Source organism: Ovis aries, chromosome 3 (genome assembly GCF_016772045.2).
Source record: "Ovis aries strain OAR_USU_Benz2616 breed Rambouillet chromosome 3, ARS-UI_Ramb_v3.0, whole genome shotgun sequence".
NCBI classification, from domain to species: domain Eukaryota; kingdom Metazoa; phylum Chordata; class Mammalia; order Artiodactyla; family Bovidae; genus Ovis; species Ovis aries.
Genome location: NC_056056.1, coordinates 117,132,450 through 117,156,956, shown reverse-complemented (window position 1 = coordinate 117,156,956; position 24,507 = coordinate 117,132,450). Strand labels below are relative to the sequence as shown.

The following is a 24,507-nucleotide window of genomic DNA, read 5'->3' as shown; positions in this document are numbered from 1 at the left end:
TTTTCAGAAAATAACTCGATAGTCCATATCACTCATGATTACTCTCCTTTTATTAAATAGGAAAATGAAAGCTATCTTATTACAAGCAAAAACACTTTTTTCCTTTGATGTATGAAATCACTCCTCAACGTTATACTCTACTTGGACTCTTATTCAGCACCTGAACCAGTGCCTGGCCTAGATGAGCTTTCAGTAAACATTTAATGAGTGAACAATAGAAAGAAAGGAAGAATAAATGAAGAACAAATAGATTAAGAATGAATAAGTTCTAGAACCAAAAAAACTCCACGTTTATAACAGGTCAGCAACCATGTCACCAAAAAACTATGGTAAGGAATATTACTGGTGCTATTCTTACTGTAATAATATATATTTGTGTTCTGTAATGCTTTAACACACTCAGAAACACACTCACATATGTGCATTCACACACACTCAAGTATTTAAGATGCCCCTCACCCATTTCACCTGCACCCAACTCCATCTCCTCTGACAACCACCAATCTGTTCTCAGCATCTGTGAGCCTGGTTTTTGTTTTGTTTTGTTGTTTGTTATGGTTTTTAGAATTTACGTATAAGTAAGATCAGGGCTTCCCTGGTGGCTTAGTGGTCAATAATCTACCTGCAATGCAGGAGACATGGGTTTGATCCCTGGGTCAGGAAGATCCCCTGGAGGAGGAAATGGCTACGCAGTTCAAATATTCTTGCCTGGGAAATCCCATGGACAGAGGAGCCTGATGGGCTACAGTTCATGGGGTCTCAAAGAGTCAGACATGATTTCGTGACTCAACAACATAAGTAAGATTATACAGTATTTGTCTTTTATTACTTTTAAACAGTGAGTTTTCTTTGTTTATCTGCTAATACGTTTACTAAATAAGGTGACTAAACCATGACAATCTGGTAAAATGACATTGATACAACTCTTAAACCTGAAGCAGTTTGACAGACATATACAAGGTCAGGTGCATTCCATGGTGGAGACAGCAAAGATGACGGCGACCTGACCCCTGCCCTCTGTCACCTAGCTGTGATCTTTTAAGCTACTGGTAAAGGAAAGTATCAGTGGAGGATGAGCTTACCTGGTGGATGTATAGTGACTAAATGCAAATGGGAATTGAGCATTCTTTGCCAAACTAGCTTAAAGGGAAACAAGATTCAAGGTGATAGGCCTTTTAGGAAAGAACCATTTACCAAGAAGACAGGTACAAGCTGACTCTGGGAAAATAGTGAAGATTTAAATTCCACTAAAATGAGAGAAGAAAATAGAAGACACATAGAAACACAGGTGACAGATGAGAGAAAGGAAGTTACATCTCTGATTAAAAAAACTTTTTAATTCAAACATTGCTCTCATTCCTTTGTATGTTCCAGGTACAGTCACATGACAAGCAGGCAAAAGAAGTTTTAGAGAGTGTAGTCACAGTTCATTACAGAAATGGGGCTCTTACAGTGTGACCCAATGGGTGTGAAAAATTAAGTCTACCACTATACGACAAGTCATTTAGTTGCTCTGTCCTTCAGTTTACACAGTCATAAAAATGCATTATATGTATCTCATAGGGTGTCAGACGGATTCAAAGTATACAGATAGTATTAGCATAGAGTCTGACTCAGCGCAAGTGCGCCATAGTGACCTACTGTATTGCCACGATTGTTACTACTGTTATTCTCATTATTGAAATGCATTCCTCAGTCTTAAAGAAAAGAATGAGTAACTCAGTCATGTGCTAGAGGACAATCGTGTGTGTTTTCTTCTCAATCTATTACAGACTCTTCAGATATGGCTGTGGCTCATCCCTTAGACACTCAAAGGAAGATTTAACATTTTTAGATCATCTGTTCCCTAACGTTTGGCAACACCTATGGAATAACACAGGTTAGTGAGAGAGCCCACAGCTCATGGTCCTTGTACTGGATTTCAAAAAGAAGATATTCATGTTAGAAACAAGAGAGATGGACGCAATGTGATTCCTTGGGAAAAAAACTCATCTCTGCACTTAACATGTGTTATGTATCAAGGTCTGTCCACCTGCATTAGGATCAAGATGGAAAGCAATGGAAGCAAACAGCAAAGCATATTATACTTGAATGCATTTTTTAAAAAAGTAATCAAAACAAACCACTTCCATAATTACAAACATATAACAAGTCCTATTATTTTTTCCTGAGAAGTTGGAAGAAAGGAAATTTTTCAAGTACTCATAATTAGATGAATTAATTAGGCTATTTATCACATGTTCTCATAAAAATAATACTAAAGCACACTACAAACAATGAATAATAATGTGGTCATTAGATTTTCCTTAAGATAGAAAACCAAATTAGCATTCTTAAGAGAAGGGATTAATATTGCTTTCTACTGTCCAGGAAACATTTCTAAAGTAGGTAACAATTAATATAAAGTCCCTCTCCCACCACTTTTAGGACGATTGTATACATTTTAAATATTTCACATAAAACATATAGTTTATTTCTTCAAAGAACATCAGTCTATCATTCTAAATAAAATAGAGATATTTTCCAAATGTTTCTGAGATATAAAGCCAGATTTTTAAAGTTACTTTTAGTGGTTTCAGTGGAGAAGGGGTAAGAAAAAAAAAAAGCTAAAATTAACTAAGACAATTATTATAGAAGCAATATAATGTAGTGTATATTTAGAGCACAGATGCTAAATTCAACCTGTACTGTGCCGTGCTATCTTCTGTGTTTAGCCATATCCAACTCTTTGAGACCCATGGACTACGGCCCACCAGGCTCCTCTGTCCATGGAATTTCCCAGGCAAGAATACTGGAATGGGTTGCCATTTTCTTTTCCAAGGGATCTGCCCCAACCCAGGGACTGAATCTGAAATCTCCTTCATTGGCAGGCAGATTCTCTACCACTGAGCCACCTAGGCAGCCCAAATTCAGACGGCCTGGGTTCAAATCCTACATCTGCTACTTATTAGTTTTATATGTTTAGGCAAGTTTTCTTAAACTCTCTGGATGTTCATTTCCACACACACTAAACAAGAGTAGAAGGTCCCCTACCTCACAGGGTTGTTAGAAACATTGACAAAATTCAAGTACTTAGTATTCTATGTGGCTCATAGTACAGATACCATAAGCCTAGCTATTTTCACTATATGCTGGACACTTGCATTCAAACAGTTCTATGTTATTATTATATGTTATTAATATATACATTAATGATTTCACAATCAATAAAATAGGCTGGATTACACACAGTAACAATAGCGAATACTCAGTAACTTGAAACAATGTTTATTCCTCACTCATGCACCCTTAATGAGGCTTCGGTTGCACTTCCCAAAGAACCATCACCTACGCATTTGTTCCCCAGGCTATACATGCTTTCACAGCTCTGACTGACAGGCAGGACTAAGCATTGAAGCACTAGCCACTAATTGTTTCACAGGAAGTGACACTCCTTTCTCTGGCTGCCTTAGCCAAAGCTAATCCCATAACCACCCTTGGGAGGGGAAGCTGGATCCTCCTGTGGGCTCAAAAGTAGAGAGCAGACACTGCTGAACAGCAATACTCACCACGGTCCACACTTTGGTACAGTAAACTGCTCAAGGAATGGGGACCTAAGTTTTAACCCAGAAATCAAATTTTTTTTTCTCCACTAATAACAATCCTCAACACCTTTTCCCCTACCCACATTTTTACCCAAGGGGAAAATGATAGCATATTGTACAAATTTGCATCGGTAACAGTGGCAAACTTCATTAAGCAGGAAGAGTTGGGAGCAAGGAAATGTCAAGGCAATTGTGGATTAGAAAAGCACTTAATTCACAACTGAGAATCAGTGAAACTAAAAATTTTAAAAAGTGGAGAGAAAGCAAAGAGATTAGTGCAAAAGTAGACTTTTCTAAGTTCCAGTGCTATCGCTTACAGTTATTTTAGCAAACAGTCAATAATAATGATTTTACGTCCCTTTGGCTACTAAATTTTTTTTTTACCATTTTATTGTACTACTTTTTTTGCACAGATATCTGTATGGATCATGTCTACAGAGCATTCTTCCTTTTCCCCTAATCTTCCCAAATTTCTTTTACTTAACTAATGTCACTTGGGAGAGACATCTCAAAAATTATACTTGGGAAATGCTATTCTAACATCAAAACCTGGAGAAGGTATTCCTCTTGCCTAGCGTTCTCTCTTAAGTCAAGACCTACAGACTTTAGATGCTTTTATCCCACTTAGAGCAACTAATATTTTAAATCAGTAAAATTCACTACTTACCTAAAAGTTATAAATCGAACTCTGTCCTCTAACATAGTTGCCTGATCTGTTTTCAGCTATTCTAAGACTTTCAGCTGGACGATTTCAAACTGGAAATTCTTAAACTTCGATTTTCCTAGATAAGAATAATACTTCTCCTTTCTATGCATTGTCCCTTACCTCATTTGGCCATAATGACAGCAAAAGTACATATAATTCATAGCTTTTATAAGTTCTCTAACCACATGGTTTACATAAAGAATACAAGTTTTTCAGATGTGTTTCCTAAAACTGTAAAGAGGTTATTACATTCACATACATTATCACAAATATTCATTAGCCTCCCACATGTTTCTCTCACAAATTTTACACAATAGAAAGAAATGATTCCACCTTCACAGAGTCACTGCTTAAGTGGAAATTTAAAAAAAAAAAAGAAGAAGAAGAACAAGGAATGATGCGGGGAAGAAGGGGAGGGAAAGGGGAAAATGAAAAAAAGGAGGAGTTGGAGGGGGGAAAGGAGAACAAGAAGAGAAAAATAACTTCAACTACTGGATTTTTTCCTCAACTAATAGTGTATGGCATGAACAAAGGAAAAAGTAAGCCACCTTCCAGGAGGTACTAAGAGTGTGGACTTTACCCCACACTTGGTAGAAGATTGGTCACAGCTGATTGAATTTCCATTGTGCATTGATTGTGCCATTTGTCAGGCAATCCATCCTTGCTTATGTAATCACAGCATTCCAGTAGTTCACTCTGTTCTGTCCTGAACTTTCAGCAGCATGACAGACTGAGAAAATTAGATACAGCACAGCACCAAGCTGTTGACCTTCAGAATATAAAATAAAGCCCATCTTTTTAAATTGGTCTTTCTTGATGAGTCTATCTGAGGGAGAATATTGCTAACAGGCCATTTTTCATGCTCACCATGTACCTTCATAAAATATTTTTTCATTTCTAAAAAATGATAATTTAAAATTTAAGTGTATCTGTACTGTGCACAATATTATGAATAAATTCATTTCATTTAGAGTTTGTCAGAAGGGATACATTTTTTTCATCCCAAGATAAAACTCTCACCTTTCAACTAGAAGTAAATACACTGATAAATATGAAGGAAATTTTATTAGAGAAAAGAAAGAGAGGGAGGGAGGCTGAATTTCCAAGACAGCTTAATGTGGCTAATTGTTTGCCAAAGAATCAAAATTCAGTAGAGGAATAAATGACTTTGAGTATATAAAATCCACATTATATTTTCCTTATTGGTTTTCCTTTGAAAGAATGTCAGACTCAGAAAAGTTGCAAGTAAAAGATAAAGAACTTTTTTCCCTCTGAACCACTTACTGACAGGTCTGAAACCCCAGAATAATTTAACAAATCAACAAATATTAGTTCTTTCATCTCTTTTTTTAACTGTCTCTTTATCTCCCATCAAATGCTTAGATATCTAGCTCATGTAAATCTGTTAAGTAGCTTTTTATTCCATCTTCAAGACTTTTCCATTTTGTTTTTTCCATGAACTTCTGGCATCTAAAGAAAACAACAGATAAGAAACCACACAAAGTTCAACTTGTAAAAACAAGGAGTCCTGTTAATGAGGAACAGGTTTCAAAATAAGCAAAATTCCCTTCATTCCTATTTCACAGATTTCCTCACTTCTTCCTTTAAACAAGAGATGCTCTTAAAGGGGGAGGTGGGGAAAGGAAAGATAACGAGGAAACTTCTTTTCAGGTAACCCAGACACGTCCACGTGCTGTCATCTCACCCCCCCCTTCCTGTCATTGTCCAATGTGTTCCTGGACTGTTTTTGCCTACCACCAGTTCCCTCTGTATTTCGGGATCCTGGTTTTGGCCTTCACTTCTCCACTGACATCACATTATTAAAAATCACTGAAGATTTCTGCGTCAAAACTGTTATGTTTCAGTCCTCATTAGCCTCAAAACTTCTCTAGAGCCCTTGACCACTACTGACCTTCCCTGTTTTTATCTCTTCTCTCCCTCTTACTCCATGGCACCAAAATATTCTGCTCTTCCTTATCCTACTTCTCTGAATAAGCCTCCTCCACTCTCACAGGTTTTCCCCCCTCTTCTATTTATCTTCCCAGTTCAGTTTTTAGTATTTTATTCATTCTCTCTCTCTAAGTTGCTCTCTCTCTCTCCTCCCACTCAACATTCACCAAACTTTAGCTCTCATGTAGTTACAAATGTCAGTCAAACCTATAAACCTATAAGCTCTTGCCAAGTCTTCAAATTATTATCTTTAACTCACAATCAATTCCTCCACCTGAGTATACGAGTCAAATTCTCAGGTTTATCATAACTTCTTGCTTCCCTACACCCCACCTGGTGATCATTATGTCTAATTTCACCTGGGACAGCAGCTACTCAGTTCCAGCCAAGCGTTGCCAAGCAAAATGCTGACCAAGCGCTGACAGTTAATCTGCTTTTTTTCAAAAGAAGCCCCCCAAGACTGAATCATTAAAGGAAATTTAAATTTTAGATGAAATCCTCCAATGTTTAAATACTGACAAATACTTCAAAAACAGACAAACAAAACCCAGCACCTAGGTCACACAAAACCTATCTGCAGACTTACAGACAGGTTGTGACGTACAGCCTAAAAAGTAAATGCAAATGTCTGAGCTTGCTCTTCCAAGCCTTCCAAAACCATCCTGAAACTACCTTCTGGAGTACCTGTAACTCCAAAATAACCACTACAAGCCAACTGATCCACTCTGACCTACAAGCATATTTGGTGCTTTCTCTCCTCTATGCCTCTGTCATGTTTGGATTGCACACAGAAGTTTTTCTTTTGCACACAAAAAGTGTTTTTCTCCCTCTCTAAATCCTACTTTAAGATTGAGTCCAAATGATACCATTTCTCTGAAAACTTTCTGGTCCACACCAGCTTCTGGGAATCTCTCTTCCATATTTCAAAAACATCAGTAACTAGTACTGTGTGTCAGGTACAGTCCTAGACATTTTATGTTCCCAGCCACCTCTATAATCCTAGGAAATTGATACTATCATTACTCTTATTTTTACCAATACGGATATTGAAGCGTATCCAAAGTAAGTGGCAGAGCTGGGGTTGAACCCAGACATTTCTTGCTCCAGTGCAGAAAGACGAGTAGGAAGTTCAAGTTTTGATCATCCACTATGGGACCTGTTTGTGCCAGGAAAAAATTTTTAAATCCTTAACATGACTCACCAGACCATTCACAATATGGCTTTCTCCTTCTGTTTCTTAATTATTACCTGCCAAGTCAGCCTTCTTTCAGTTCCTAGAAATTATTGAGCTACTTCATACCGCATGACCTTTTCATGTGCTGTTCTCTTTGTCTGGAATGTTCCCTCCTCCTTCTGAGTCTAATCCCTACACATTGTAATCTCAGTTTAACCATCATTTCTTCAAGACTCCTACCACGATCCTTCCAGAAAAGATTATGGTAAATCCCCTTATTATTTCATAGCATTTACTACAACTCTACAGAAATAGTTTTGTAATAATTTACTGTATGTCTCCCATCTCTTTCATCATTTTCTTTGTACTATACACACAATGAGTGAATAATTGATATCTTTAACACTTATAAGCCATTTTAAGACTTGAAGACTTAAACAACCTTTATAGCTAGTCAGAAACTGAGATCTTGCATGTTAAAAAAAAAAGTACCTACACAATTTCCATTGTAGATATGTTAGCCAAGCAGAAATCACGTTCTAATCATCTGTATTTAGACTTTCCCTTTTTGGCTCATGGTCACTGTTAACAAACATTAAATTCTAAATCAAACAGTATGTGAGAGTCTGATCATTGAATGTTGTTTAAATATAAATAAACTAAAATAGGACTGCAATATTTCCAGAGAAAGGGATAATTAATGCCCCAAACCAAAAAAAATTAATCACAATGCATAATGCAAAAGAGAATTGCCTAATTCTTCACAGAGGGGTAGCTGGATTTCTCTTTCAGGAAAGGCAGTAGGATGTCTAATTCATCAGGAGAAAACAACCAAAACATCCTTTCTGTGGTCCCAGGACTAGAGAAATTACTAGGGGTTCTAATTGCTTCACCGTATATTCAGTTCTCCACTGAAGTCTCTCTAATAAAGACTTTATTCTCCCCAAAGCTAGGCACCAACAATGTGAATGAACCAACAAACTAGGAGGAAAGGTAATTCTTCACACGTTCCTAGAGCACCTACATGAATTGGTTTTTCAAAGATCTCAGAGATTACAGTCCCAGAAATCTACTTTACAGGGCTATTCACTACAATGGCAGGTCCCTAATGTATTGCCCTCAAAGCCTTCTATTCCATGCTCATACTACTGCGTATGTAAACTGCTACTGAGTAGTTTATGCCACCGTGAAAGCTAATATGCATTACTATTTATGTGCTGGGAGTTTTGGTAGGCCTGTAGATTCAGAGGGGAGTTTGCTTCCATGAAAAATAAACAGACAAGCGTACAATGAGGAAGAATCCGTCCGACTTCTGGGAAACCGTGGGGCTTCAGCGATCTTGACTACACACCTATGTCAGCTCCACCTCGAAGAGAACAGCTAGCTGTAGCAACCCTTCCCATTGGGGCTCAACATCTCCCTTCCCCAGATCCCAGCTTCAAAAAGTAAGCAAAGCACCTTCAAATCAAACTGTGCCTGTATCCACTTGCCACCTCCCAAGACACGCAGAATCAAAAATCAAGTCTATGTATCCTGTTACCTATCACTTTTTAAATTCATATGTCTGTTCCGCCCTAGAATACAGCGATATAAAGCAGCGAGGGGGCAGGGGGGCGGGTGGACATTTGCCCTGACCTTGAGTCTACCTTTGCAGAAAAATGTTAACCAACAAAGAATATCTACAAACAGGATTCAGATTGAAACCATTTTTTGAATGGAGTTTCAGACTGGATGGATGGTCTCCTACGTCTACCTGCCTCTCCAACTCTGCTCTGCCCACCAAACTCCTCAGCAAGATTGAATCACACTGCTAAAACAAATACAGACTCAAAGACTTATCTGTTATTCACTTTGATCTGCTGGGCTGCTATAAAACAGGTACAGCCACGTGATTCCAAGAGTACAAAGATGAAGAATTTGGATACAATATTATCAAATACCGTGACCTACAGTGTACTGAATTTTTGAAAATACATACAAAGACCCTTTGGCCAAAAACCTCTTTAAAGGTAGACATTTAAACCTCTTTAGACATTTTATGCCTACAATTTTTAAAAATTCAGGCAAGCAACTAGAAATTAAGAAGAGAAAAAAACATAGAGGGAAAATCTCCAGATCTTAAAGGTCGATTTGATGGACATTTTGAGTTCCACATGGTCTGTACTCCCTTGAGCCCTCCCCAACTTCAATTAATCCTCTAGAAACCTGTTCTTTGCACTGCCCCTGCCACTACCTTAGGTCTGGCCCTCACTGGTTTTTACTTGGAGTATCCCAGTGATTTCTTGAGTTTTCTGCACAGTTTTATGGGATGGTGGTCACATAAATAATTCCAGTTCCATACTTTTTGACAGATATATGGACACAGAACTTTGAGAATACATTCTTAGGTGAGACAATAATCTCTGTGTTTTGATCTTCCCAGATCTAGACATTTCCTGCTCTTAAATAACTGTGGAATGAGAGTGCAAAGATACCTATTCTTACTCCAACATTTATAGGGTCTATTTCTTTTAAGACTTGGTCTTAATCCTTTACTAAATTAATCTTACTAGTTACACATTTATATATGACAAAACTGAAGAACAGAGAGATTAAGCAACTTGCCTATGAACACACAGCCAGTAACTATAAGAGCCAGAACTCAAACACAAAATTCTGGCCCCAGAGACCAGGCTGTTAACCATCAGGACACCTCCCCGCCCCCTCGCCACATGTATACCAAGTGCTTGATTCGCTGACGGGTACATGAGAGAGGATCAATCAAACACTACTGGAAAACCTGAACTGGATGGGGAAATGTGCTAGACTCTAAAGGTAAAACCATGTAAACAGCTCTGAACAATCAGGGGGCAGAGCGTGGTGGTGACAGAGAACAGTCTCTGGTTGAGAGGCCATTCTCCCTTCCAGACTCCTACTCCCAACAAGATACTCATCAAATACAAACCTGGCATGTCATTCTCCCATTTCACTGCTGGGGACTTGGAAATGGCAGTGGGAAACACCACTGCAGTGTTTTGCAGACTTTTTTAGAGAAAACATCTCTCCCTCAGGGCTGGCTGAGGAAAGCAACCACACTCTTAAGGGCTAGGCACAGGGCCCAAAGAGCAGCCGCAACTCTTGAGTCCTCCTGTGTGATTCACCCTCAAGAATCTGACAAGTTTGGCATTTATTCGACAAGTGTATCTTTTGTTTGTTGTAACACAAAAACAATGTTTATAACTACTTACAATCGTAACTCTAAACGACCAAAAAAAAAAAAAACACCTTTATTCCTACCATGATTTCTAGCACCTTCTAGGTAGGTATACTACCTATTCTCTCTGGAAAACACTGCAGCTTCATACACAGGATAGGGCTGTGGACCCAATCCCAGCTACTTGGCTGTGATGCATAAATCCTTCCCCAAACCAACCCCTGACTCACCAGTCCCCTTTCCCACCAACACAACTATTCCCAGCCACATCAACAGTCAAATTTCAACCTGTGTTCCACCTCCTGGACTTTAAGAACTGGGGCCTTGTCAACTCTGAGAGGACATATCCATTTTTCCAATCTGTACTTCGGTGTGATCTGACTCAAGTCTTCCACCAACTCTCTCCGTCCCCACAGTGTGAGGATACTTAGAAACCCTTAGTTCATCACTCTGCTTGCACCTGTTTCCGTGGTTACTTCCCTTTCCAGACTGTGGGTCTCTGGGGGGCTGGCTCTTGCTCAACTAAGCAGAGCCTGGCCATATAGGTAAATTTCTGGTCTACAGGAACCAGGGTTCTCACCCTAGGTAACCGAATCCCTCAAGACAAAGCAAGAGAGCTTGACTTATGAAGTTAAAATTAAACACGGATTTAAAAGGTGTGATCACACCTCCAGTCTCATCCTCTTTTCCCAAAAGAACTCCAGGTTCCGATGCAGAGGACGTCGAGCCTGGACGCCCAAAAGAGATGGGGGTGGGCGCAAAAGTCACTCACCAACTGGTGGAAGGCGAATGCCTGTTCTCCAGCGTCTTGGTCCAGGGCTTGTACCAGCTGATCTGCTCCGCGGCTTTGCCCCAGAACCTCTCGGGGTCGGTCACCGAGGCCGCGAAGTGGGTCTTGTACTCGGCGCCGCCCGAGGACAGCGCCCGGCAGCCCCGGCCCCCGAGAGCGCCCCGCGGGCCGGGGGCCACGTACGCCCGGCGGGCCGGGCCGGCTCCGCGCGCGGGAGAGGACGCGGGCAGGGACCCGCCGAGGCCCCCTGCGCCGGTGACTTTGCGACACTGCAGCCAAGACGGCTTCATCGCTGCCGGCGGGGTCGCCCCTTCCTCCCCAGCTCCTTGCAGGCTCCGCCGCGCACCACCCGTGGGGCGCTCGCGACTTCCTGGGGCCCCAAGGAGAGCAGGCGGGAGGCGGGAGAAAACCCCGAGGTGTGCCCAGGGCCCTGGGACTTTGGAAGGCACCACCAGAGTCGCCGGGAAAAACCGACCTGGAGCGGCGGGGGGAAGCTGGAGGGGGGGCGCGGAGGCGGGGACTGGCGGGGGTCTCCGCAGCCCGGCGGCCCCGCCGGGAGGGGCGCCCCCGCCCCGAAGCAGCAGAGCCCCTAAGGCGCGGCCCGCCGGCCCGGCCCCGCGTTTTCCAGCAGACAAGTCTCGTGCAGCGGCTCGGGGTCGGCCTCCGAGAACCCGCGGCAGGAGCCGCCTCACCCCGGGCGGCAGGAGCCGTCGGCCGAGCCGAGCTCTGCGGCCCTCGGGCCCCTGAAGTCGCACGGTGTTTTTATTTACTTCTTTTGAAAACAAAGCTCCATCCCCGGCCACTTAGAACACAAGTGGCTCCGGGGCGAGGGCGGCTCCAGGATTTCCTGACAGCTGAGAGAGGAGGAGGAGAGGGAGGTTGCCCAACCGAATTGGGAAGAGCCTCTTGGGGGTGACTGACAGGCCGCAGGGAAGGTGCCCCCCCACCACCACCACCTTGGGATGGGACCTTCGGATCGGACTCCCCACGCGAGCTCGGCAGAAAGCAGGACGACCTGTTGCTTTCTCTGTCTTCCCGTTTGCCTCTTTGGAGTTTCTTTGGCCCGGTTTTTGTTGTTGATGTTGTTGTTGTTGTTTGATAAGTCAAAAAAACAAAAACAAAACAAAAATTTAAGTCAAAAGGAAGAGCAAAGTCAAGATGAAATGAATCAAGAAAGAGGAAGCTGAGGAAACTTTAAAAAGAAAGGCAGGCTGTGTAAGTTACTGCCTGGTGGGCTTAACGTTCTTTAAACTCCTCACTATTCGGTTTGGTTTGGGGTTTGGGTTTTCTTGGTTTTGTTTTTTTTTCACCCATTAGTGAAATTCAGAGTCTGTCTCGTTTGCCTTGTATTGTGCCACATGCTGTTTGGTGTGACAGCATTTGCACTTTTAACGGTAAACGTGTATGCCCAAATCCGAGGTTTTGCAAATAAAGAATGCCCCGACCCTAGGAAGATTGTAAACTTGAGAGGCTGTAAACAGATTTTTTGTATGTGCAGGAAAAGAATATGAAAATGAAGGTTAAACAGAACAGGGATAAATATAATAAAACAAAGAACATATCTTTAATCACCTCAGCTCTTTCCTTTCATCTAAAAAATGAGACACTAGACTTTTCCTTAACACCTGCAGCCATAACCTCCTGGCCTCCTCCTCTGCTCTGCCCAGCTGAGTGATGCCGCTGTCTGGTCTGCAGGATGCTCTGACCCCAGATCATCCTCTGTGGTGTTAATGTCCATCTTAGTCATCTGAGTAACAAATGTGTTAGCCCCTGCGTTGTGTGAGTTGAGACTGACTTGGGGGGGATAAAGGAAGCAGGCAGCTCTCTGCTGGCTCCTACTGTGTGCCAACATTGTGCTGGCACTTTCAGATACCTTAGCTCCTGCATTTCCCAACCAGTACTAAGAAGCAGAGGCTGTAATCCCCATGTTGACCACCTTGAGGCAGTGTGATGGAGACCTTGGCACTCCTGCAATTCAGGGTGCACTGACCTGTCATGTTCGTGCTGCCGCTTACCCCAGCACACAACACAAACACATTTTCTCTCTGCGCCCCAACTTGGAAAAGGTGGGGACTCTGACTCCAAAGTCCATGATTTTCACACCAGGCTAATGATTCAAAAGAAGAAAGATTTTAGACTTCCGGCAAAATATAACAAGGTGGCTACCCACATCCATTCCTCTTCATCATCTTCCTTTTATTTCTAAAAAAAGAAAGGACAGTGGTGACGGTTGTGGTGGTGACTGTGATGGTGGTGGTAAAAAATCTGTAAGAATGAAGAAAACGTGAGAGGACAACAAGCCAAATGAGACAATGGAAAGAAACTAAATTCATGATGTATGACTTAAGGGGGCAGGAGGGTGGCAGGGGGAAGCTGAAAGGAGAAAATGGACTTCCTTATCAGAAACCTGAAATGTTTCAGCTTTAGGAGGCCCTGGGATCCTCTGAAAGTTCAGGATGAAGTTTAAGGACTTAAAAACAAAAGGGCTGATTAAAAGATTGTGTAAGACAAGTTAGACCCCCACACTGCTGGGTTAAACTGTTTTTGTTTTTTTTTTTTTTTTTTTTCTGGACCCTGCATTGTGCTGTCTTGGTTTAAGTATTTTTTAAAATAAATTATGATTACCAGTTTCATTTCAAGAAAGGGGAAGAGCCTAAGTGAAGGTCAGTCCACAGGAGGAATACTGCAGATGAGAACTGGAGTAAGCAGTAAAACTAGAAACTTGAACCAGGCTCCCCCATCCCTGGGATTCTCCAGGCAAGAACACTGGCGTGGGTTGCCATTTCCTTCTCCAATGCATGAAAGTGAAAAGTGAAAGTGAAGTCCCTCAGTCATGTCCTACTCTGTGACTTCATGGACTACAGCCTACCAGGCTCCTCCATCCATGGGATTTTCCAGGCAAGAGTACTGGAATGGGGTGCCATTGCCTTCTCCGAGGAAGCTAGAAAGTAGTGTGCAGGTCTGCCTGAGGTTAGACCATTTCACCTTTAACACCAAGCATTATTTGAGGCTGATAATCCTTATCTCACAGGATTGTTACAAGATTTAAATATGTATAAACTGCATAGCACCTAGGCATTAGCAAACCAACACCCAGTCCAAAAAATCAATCCCTCAAATCTCCAACTTCACTAACACCCTTAAAATTTTAGTCAGAAATTTTTGCAAGAAATTATTTTAATTGAAGCATACATGTACATTCTATACTTCTTCAAAAAGAGCAAAATTATATTTTTAATTAATTTGGGGGCAACGTGGTTGCAGTCTTTTTAGTTTTCACGCCCTCTAAAATTCTAGCTTTTTGTAATAAGTACAATATTTATTTCATTGTATGGCAATAAATGATATGTTTAATATGCTATTCAAGATGACATGTTAAACACCTTGAGCAAAGATTAGTAGATCAAGATTATCTGAAACTTTCATATGATGAAGAGGCATGCAAGGAAAGTGTGTAGAGAATCAAAAAAGTGTGAAAGACTGCTCGAGAAAAAATGAGAGAAAGGAAGGAAATTGGAGTTGGAATACTACTGCATGTATGGATGTGAGAGTTGGACTGTGAAGAAGGCTGAGCGCCAAAGAATTGATGCTTTTGAGCTGTGGTGTTGGAGAAGACTCTTGAGAGTCCCTTGGACTGCAAGGAGATCCAACCAGTCCATTCTGAAGATCAGCCCTGGGATTTCTTTTGGAAGGAATGATGCTAAAGCTGAAATTGGCCACCTCATGAGAAGAGTTGACTCATTGGAAAAGACTTTGATGCTGGGAGGGATTGAGGGCAGGAGGAGAAGGGGACGATAGAGGATGAGATGGCTGGATGGCATCACTGACTCGATGGATGTGAGTCTGAGTGAACTCTGGGAGATGGTGATGGACAGGGAGGCCTGACATGCTGCGATTCATGGGGTCACAAAGAGTCGGACATGACTGAGCAACTGAACTGAACTGAACTGAAGAAAAAGATGCTGCAAGTTAGGAAGGGAGAGTAGAATTAGAATTAAAAGAGGAAAAAGATACAGGAATCCTGCAACTTTTCACTAGGTTTATAACTTCAGCCTCTGATCAGTCATTCTTAATACAGGCTGAACTTTTTTGCGGAGTTCTTGGTCAGTCACTAAGTCTTGTCTGACTCTTTGGAACCCCATGGACTGTAGCATACCAGGCTTCCCTGCCCTCCAGTATCTCTTGGTGTTTGTTCAAGCCCATGTCCATTGAGTCAGTGATTCTATCTAACCATCTCATTTTCTGCCTCCCCTGCCTCCTTTTGCCTTCACTTTTTCCCAGCATCAGGGTCTTTTCCAATGAGTCAGCTCTGCACATTAGGGGGACAAAGTATTGGAGCTTCAGCATCAGTCCCTCCAATGAATATTCAGGTTGATTTCCTTTAGGATTGTCTGGTTTAATCTTGCTGTCCAAGGGACTCTCGAGTCCTCCTGCTCCACAGTTCAAAAGCATCAATTTTTCTGTGCTCAGCCTTCCTTATGGTTCAACTCTCATAATCATACATGACTATTGGAAAAATCATAGCCTTGGCTATCCAGGCCTTTATTAACAGAGAGAGTAAAAGGAATGAAAAAATACATAGTTTAAAAATAAGTGTAGACTATTTTGTTTAGAGTTAAATGTCTACCTTTGTGTATTGGAACTACTAAGATTTTTACTACCGACAAAAGTAAGAATGTTCTCATATATCAAATTTCCTGGATATTATGAAAACGTGGCATGGAAGCATTTGCATAAATTATTTCTGCAGCAGGTACAGACTGTGCTGAATTTTGAGCCTGCAGAAACACTGCAGATTAATTCTGATTTAATAAAGAAATTCTGGAAAATATGCTAGTTTTCATAGCTCAGTAAAGATTTGTAAAACTTCTGAAGTGAAATAGCTAATAGTAATGTAATTATAGACTCCTGTTTTGAAACTTTCTTCTTTCTTGCTCACACAGTAACTTCAGTAAAGTCAAGGAGGAAAAGGCAGATGAAAGAATTGTTTTAAAACAAATAATATTTCGGTGGATGGGAAGAGCTCTACAATTTCATCCTAGCAACCAAATGTAAGGTATGGGATTCATCGACCAGCTTAATTTTTATTTTTTAAAGACAGTCCTTATCAGTTGCGTGAGTGCTAAGTTGCTTCATTCGTGTCCAACTCTTTGCGACCCCATGGACTATAGCTTGTCAGACTCCTCTGTCCATGGGGATTCTTCCTTCAGGCAAGAAAACACAAGTGGGTTGCCTTGTCCTCCTCCAAGGGATCTTTCCGACCCAAACCACCATTTCTTACGTTTCCTGCATCGGCAAGCAGGTTCTTTACCACTAGCGCCACATTATCCATTTTAAATAACCAAAAAGGGTCTACTGTATAGCACATGGAACTCTGTTCAATGTTATATGGGGCAGCCTGGGTGAGAGGGGAGTTTGGGGGAGAATGAATACATGTATATGTATGTCTGAGTCCCTTCACTGGTCACCTGAAACTATCATAATATTGTTTGTTAATCGGCTAACCCTAACACAAAATTAAAGATTTTTTAAAGTAAAAAATAAAACATCTTAAAATGTATTTTTAGTTAGTAAAAGTTAATAAAAATATAGTTGCTTTTATTTGAAGAAAACTGAAAAGGAACAACCTAGGCAAATACTTCTAATCATTTTTCTCAAGTTCTTGGGGGTTTTGTTTGTGTTTGTTTTTCTCTGTATAACAATTTATAGTTGAGGGGGAAAAAAATCTCATCAATGGAGCTGTGACTAAAAATGGTTAATATTTTAATCAGATCCCCCAAATCTTTGAAAGATTATTTTAATCCTTCAGAGGTAATTCCTTAGAAAGTATTGTTTCTATTTTATAGTCTTAAAACCACTGCTTGTTACTCAGTTTCTGTATTAATAATAAAACTTTATATAAGAAATGATCTCATTATCAGGGAACAAATAATGAAAAGGAAAAGAAATATCCTTTATAATAAAAATTTTTGTAAAATGTAGTTGATTGCCTAAGATTACTTCAGATTCCCAGTTTGTGTGTGCATATGTGTGTGTGTGTGTATTTGGAAGATACAAAGTTAAACCAGAAAATGAAACAAGTCCAAAACAAGAATTGCTCTTACATAACAAGGAAGTGGGTAATCACTTTGAGGTTTTAAAGACAACACAAGTATTTCAGATGAAGTACTGTTTTAAAATGGAAGAAAATATGAAAACAAGGAAATTACTTTTAGTAGATCATAAAAATGGATATCTCATTTATATGTATGAGACAGTTTTAAAGTATTTGGACATTTTTCCCAGCCATCATTCTGAATGTGAAGAGTTTAGCTGATTCTTGTGATACTCGTATGCATTATCTGTTGACTCAAATCCCTACCTTTTAAAAAAGTAAATGACTGAATATTTAGAGTTCTAGGGTGTGTTCAGAATCTCCAATGAAGATATTTTGTGTATAGCAAGGATTTCAGTGGACTTCTCTTGTTACTTGGTTACACTTGCTTTTTTGCTTAATCCAGATACTCCTATAACTTGGTGTGAATATAAAATTTGTTTCTTTATATCTGTATACTTATGTGGATATTATGCAGGGTTTATTTGTTTATAACATTATACTGCTTCTTCCCGTTGAAAGCTTTATTAGCCTAGTATAAACCATAAGCTTTGAAAGAGTAAGACAACTGTTGTTGCTGTTTTTACTTTTCATCACTTTTTGGTAGCATTGTTTTATATCTATGAACTAAAAGTAAGATCGCTAGGTTCTGCCAGACTATTCCAGCTACCAGAATTATCTTCCTTTGATCTCTGCTGTGACAACACCAAGAGGCAGTACAAAGGTTTAAGCTTTTTAATAGGTGATTGCACCTGCAAAGCTAGCTATCAGTGTGTGTGTTTTGTGTGTGAAATGACTGATTTCTCCTTTCTTCTCCTTTGACATCTCTAAAGGCCATTCCTTAATCATTCCTTCAGCAAGCGAATCTAGTAACTTGCTAGCCTTTCTGCAGGCTCCACCACCTCCTATCACTCAATTGATTCACAAGTGTTTACTGAATCCTCTCCCTACTAATGCTCAGCAGAGTTCTAGGAGCACCAAGAATTATTTATAAATGACTGAGAGGTACTAATAGATCCGTTTCTGTTCCTGAGTAGCTCATAGTATAGTCAGGAAAATAACACAGCAAGTGTTATATACTGTTAGGTTCTTCAGAGGTAGATGAAAAAGCAATAGTGGAGGAAGGACCCTAAAATGGAATGGAAAACCCGATGACTAAGGCAAAAGTAATCATCCTAAAACATGAATCAATTTCATCACTCCCTTGCCTAGAATTGTCAATGGCTTCCCACCACCTATAGTGAGGAGTCTGAAGCTGTTAGCATTGATCTGGCGTTTTCACTTGGGATCTATTCTGCTCCCCTTAGAGTCATTTGGAAATGAGTAGTATATTATTATCTATTGCTGTTTAATAAATTATTCCCTAACTGAGCAGCTTAAAACAACAGACGTTTATTCTCTCTTGTGAGCGTCTGTGGATCAGGAATCAGGATGAATTAGTTAGCTGGGTGGTTCTGGCTCGAATGAAGTGGTAGCTAGGTGGTCTCTTGGTCAGAACTAAGATCATCTCAATGGGCAGGAGGATCAGCTTCATGCTCACTAGCATAGCTGCTGCTAGGAAGCTTCAGTTCATGGGGCTGTTCAGAAGACATGACAACTGACCTCCCCCTGACCAAGATGAGTGACTGAGTGATGGATTGATTGAGTGATGTGCTATGTGTGAGTGGGAGAGAGAGAGAGAGAGCAAGACAGACACCACAATCTTTTATATAGCCCAGTCCCATCAGTTCAGTTCAGTTCAATTGCCCAATCATGTCCGACTCTTTGCAACCCCATGGACTGCAGCACACCAGACTTCCCTGTCCATCACCAACTCCTGGAGCTTACTCAAACTCATGTCCATTGAGTCAGTGATGCCATCCAACCATCTCGTCCTCTGTTGTCCTCTTCTCCTCCCACCTTCAATCTTTCCCAGCATCAGGGTCTTACAAGGAGTCAGTTCTTCACATCAGATGGCCAAAATATTGGAGTTTCAGCTTCAGCATCATCCTTCTAATAAATATTCTGGACTGATTTCCTTTAGGATGGACTGTTTGGATCCAAGGACTCGCAAGAGTCTTCTGTGACACCACAGTTCAAAAGCATGAATTCTTCAGCATTCAGCTTTCCTTATGGTCCAACTCTCATATCCATACAGGACTACTGGAAAAACCATAGATTTGACAACATGGATCTTTGTTGACAAAGTAATTACTTTGTTGACAAAGTAATATGCTGTCTAGGTTGGTCATAACTTTGCTTCCAAGAAGCAAGCATCTTTTAAGTTCACGGCTGCAGTCAACATCTGCAGTGATTTTAGAGCCCCCCAAAATAAAATCTCTCACTGTTTCCACTGTTTCCCCATCTATCTTCCATAAGTGATGGGACCGGATGCCATGATCATAGTTTTCTGAATGCTGACTTTAAGCCAGCTTTTTCACTCTCTTCTTTCACTTTCATCAAGAGGCTCTTTAGTTCTTCCTTGCTTTCTGCCATAAGGGTGGTGTCATGTGCATATCTCAGGTTATTGATATTTCTCCCAGAAATCGTGATTCCAGCTTCTGCTTCATCCAGCCCAGCATTTCTCATGAGGTACTCGGTATATATTCCATGAGCTGGTAGCTCAGACAGTAAAGAATATGCCTGCAATACAGGAGACGTGGGTTGGATTGCTGATTTGGGAAGATCCCCTGGAGAAGGGAATGTCAACCCACTCCAGTATTCTTGCCTGGAGAATTCCATGGAGAATTCCTGGCAGGCTACAGTCCATAGTGTCTGAGGTCAGGGGGCGGGGGCCAAGAAGAGCAACTCCACGTCCAAGGAGTGGTGGCTGCACGGGTGCAGGAGGGCCAAGAGGAGCTACTCCATGTTCAAGGTCAGGAGGGGCGACCGTGAGGAGATACCCCTCATCCAAGGTAAGGAGCAGTGGGTGCGCTTTTGCTGGAGCAGCCGTGAAGAGATACCCCACATCCAAGGTAAGGGAAACCCAAGTAAGATGGTAGGTGTTGCGAGAGGGCATCAGAGGGCAGACCCACTGAAACTCTAATCACGGAAAAGTAGCCAATCTAATCACACTAGGACCACAGCTTTGTCTAAATCAATGAAACTAAGCCATGCCATGTGGGGCCACCCAAGACGGACTGGTCATGGTGGAGAGGTCTGACAGAATGTGGTCCACTGGAGAAGGGAATGGCAAACCACCTCAGTATTCTTGCCTTGAGAACCCCATTAACAGTATGAAAAGGCAAAAAGATAGGACACTGAAAGAGGAACTCCCCAGGTCAGTAGGTGCCCAATATGCTACTGGATATCAGTGGAAAAATAACTCCAGAAGAATGAAGGGATGGAGCCAAAGCAAAAACAATACCCAGTTTTGAATGTGACTGGTGACAGACACAAGGTCCAGTGCTGTAAAGAGCAATATTGCATAGGAACCTGGAATGTCAGGTCCATGAATCAAGATAAATTGGAAGTAGTCAAACAGGAGATGGCAAGAGTGAACGTCGACATTCTAGGAATCAGTGAACTAAAATGCACTGGAATGGGTGATAACTCAGATGACCATTATATCTACTACTGTGGGCAGGAATCCCTTAGAGGAAATGGAATAGCCATCATGGTCAACAGAAGAGTCCAAAATGCAGTACTTGGATGCAATCTCAAAATCGACAGAATGATCTCTGTTCATCTCCAAGGCAAACCGTTCAATATCACGGTAATCCAAGCCTATGCCCCAACCAGTAAGGCTGAAGAAGCTGAAGTTGAATGGTTCTATGAAGACCTATAAGACCTTTTAGAACTAACACGTAAAAAAGAGGTCCTTTTCATTATAGGAGACTGGAATGCAAAAGTAGGCAGTCAAGAAACACCTGGGGTAACAGGCAAATTTGGCCTCTTCCAACAACACAAGAGCAGGCTCTACACATGGACATCACCAGATGGTCAACACCAAAATCAGATTGATTATATTCTTTGCAGTCAAAGATGGAGAAGCTCTATACAATCAGCAAAACCAAGACCGAGAGCTGACTGTGGCTCAGATCATGAACTCCATACTGCAAAATTCAGACTTAAATTGAAGAAAGTAGGGAAAACCACTTGACCATTCAGGTATGACCTAAATCAAATTCCTTTAAGTGGAAGTGAGAAATAGATCTAAGGAACTAGATCTCATAGACAGAGTGCCTGATGAACTATGGACAGAGGTTGGTGACATTGTATGGGAGACAGGGATCAAGACCATCCCCATGGAAAAAAAAATGCAAAAAAGCAAATTGGCTGTCTGGGGAGGCCTTACAAATAGCTGTGAAAAGAAGAGAAGTGAAAAGCAAGGGAGAAAAGGAAAGATATAAGCATCTGAATGCAGAGTTCCAAAGAATAGCAAGGAGAGACAAGAAAGCCTTCCTCAGCAATCAATGCAAAGAAATAGAGGAAAACAACAGAATGGGAAAGACTAGAGATCTCTTCAAGAAAATGAGAGATACCAAGGGAATATTTATTTCATGCAAAGATGGGCTCGATAAAGGACAGAAATGATATGGACCTAACAGAAGCAGAAGATATTAAGAAGAGGTGGCAAGGATACACAAAAGAACTGTACAAAAAAGATCTTCATGACCAAGATAATCATGATGGTATGATCACTCACCTGGAGCCAGACATCCAGGAATGTGAAATCAAGTGGGCCTTAGAAAGGATCACTACTAACAAAGTTAGTGGAGGTGGTAGAATTCCAGTTGAGCCATTTCAAATCCTGAAAGATTATGCTGTGGAAGTACTGCACTCAATGTGCCAGCAAATTTGGAAAACTCAGCAGTGGCCACAGGACTGGAAAAGATCAGTTTTCATTCCAATTCCAAAGAAAGGCAATGCCAAAGAATGCTCAAACTACTGCACAATTGCAAAAAGACCCTGATGCTGGGAGGGACTGGGGATAGGAGGAGAAGGGGATGACAGAGGATGAGATGGTTGAATGGCATCACCGACTCGATGCACATGAGTTTGGGTGAACTCCGGGAGTTGGTGATGGACAGGGAGGCCTGGTGTGCTGTGATTCATGGGGTCACAAAGAGTCAGACACAACTGAGTGACTGAACTGAACTCTGTATATAAGTTAAATAAGCAGGATGACAATATACAACCTTGACGTACTCCTTTATCAATTTGGAACCAGTCTGTTGTTCCACGTCCAGTTCTAACTGTTGCTTCTTGACCTGCATACAGATCTCTCAGGAGGCTGGTAAGGTGGTCTGGTATTCCAGAACTTTTTAAGAACTTTCCACAGTTGTGGTGATCCAGATAGTCAAATGCTTTGGCATAGTCAATAAAGCAGAAATAGATGTTTTTCTGGAACTCTCTTGCTTTTTCAATGATCCAACAGATGTTGGCAATTTGATGTCTGGTTCCTCTGGCTTTTCTAAATCCAGCATGAACATCTGGAATTTCACAGTTCACATATTGCTAAAGCCTGGCTTGGAGAATTTTGAGCATTACTTTGCTAGCGTGTGAGATGAGTGCAATTGTGCGGTAGTTTGAGCATTCTTTGGCATTGCCTTTCTTTGGAATTGGAATGAAAACACCTTTCACAGTCCTGTGGCCACTGCTGAGTTTTCCAAATGTGCTGGCATATTGAGTGCAGCACTTTCACAGCATCATCTTTCGGGATTTGAAATAGCTCAACTGGAATTCCATCACCTCCACTAACTTTTTTCACAGTGATACTTCCTAAAGCCCAGTTGACTTCCCATTCAGGGTGTCTGGCTCTAGGTGAGTGATCACACCATTGTGGTTATCTTGGTCATGAAGATTTTTTTGTATAGTTCTTCTGTATATCTTGCCACCTCTTCTTAATCTCTTCTGCTTCTATTAGGTCTGTACCATTTCTGTCTTTTATTGTGCCCATCTTTGCATGGAATGTTCCCTTGGTATCTGATTTTCTTGAAGAGATCTCTATCTTTTCCATTCTATTGTTTTCCTCTATTTCTTTGCACTGATGACTGAGGAAGGCTTTTTTATCACTCCTTGCTATTCTTTGGAACTCTGCATTCAAATGGGTATGTCTTTCCTTTTCTCCTTTGCTTTTCACTTCTCTCCTTTCCCAGATATTTGTAAGGCCTCTTCTGACAACCATTTTACCTTTTTATGTTTCTTTGTCTTGGGGATGGTCTTGACAACTGCCTCCTGTACAATGTCACAAACCTCTGTCCATAGTTCTTCAGGCACTCTGTCTATCAGATCTAATCCCTTGAGTCTGTTTGTCACTGCCAGGGTATAATTATAAGGGATTTGATTTATGTCATAACTGAATGGTCTAATATTTTTCCCTGCTTTCTTCAATTTAAGTCTGAATTTTGCAATAAGGAGTCCATGACCTGAGCTATGACCTGAGTCAGCTCCCGGTCTTGTTTTTGCTGACTGTATAGAGCTTCTCCATCTTTGGCTGCAAAAAATATTATCAAACTAATTTTGGTATTGACCATCTAGTAATGTCCATGTCTAGAGTCTTCTCTTGTGTTGTTGGAAGAGGGTGTTTGCTATGATCAATGCATTCTCTTGGCAAAACTCTGTTCGCCTTTGACCTGCTTCATTCTGTACTTGAAGGCCAAATTTGCCTGTTACTCCAGGTTTCTCTTGACTTACTACTTTTGCATTCCAGTCCCCTATAATGAAAAGGACATCTCTTTTGGGCATTACTTCTAGAAGGTCTTACAGGTCTTCAGAGTATCATTCAACTTCAGGTTCTTCAGCATTTTTGCTCGGGACATAGCCTTAGATTACTGTGATATTGAATGGTTTGCCTTGGAAACAAACAGAGATCATTATGTCAGTTTTGAGATTGCATACAAGTACTGCATTTCAGACTCTTTTGTTGACTATGAGGGCTACTCCATTTCTTCTAAGTGATTGTTGCCCACAGTAGTAGATACAATGGTCATCTGAGTTAAATTCACCCATTCCAGTCCATTTTAACTCGCTGATTCCTAAAATGTCGATATTCACTCTTGCTATCTCCTGTTTGACCACTTCCAATTTATCTT

General features: G+C 41.1%; 1 protein-coding gene across 1 annotated transcript in view; it reads right to left on the bottom strand.

Annotated features, from left to right (window-relative positions):
- ACSS3 (acyl-CoA synthetase short chain family member 3) overlaps nucleotides 1-11,777 on the bottom strand; it is a 173,753-nt gene extending 161,976 nt beyond the window's left edge. The window contains exon 1 of the mRNA XM_015094557.4: nucleotides 11,380-11,777. Coding sequence (XP_014950043.2) covers nucleotides 11,380-11,687 — 308 coding nt within the window. The 5' untranslated portion in view covers nucleotides 11,688-11,777. The remainder of the gene's footprint in view (nucleotides 1-11,379) is intronic.
- Between the last annotated feature and the right edge of the window lie 12,730 nt (nucleotides 11,778-24,507).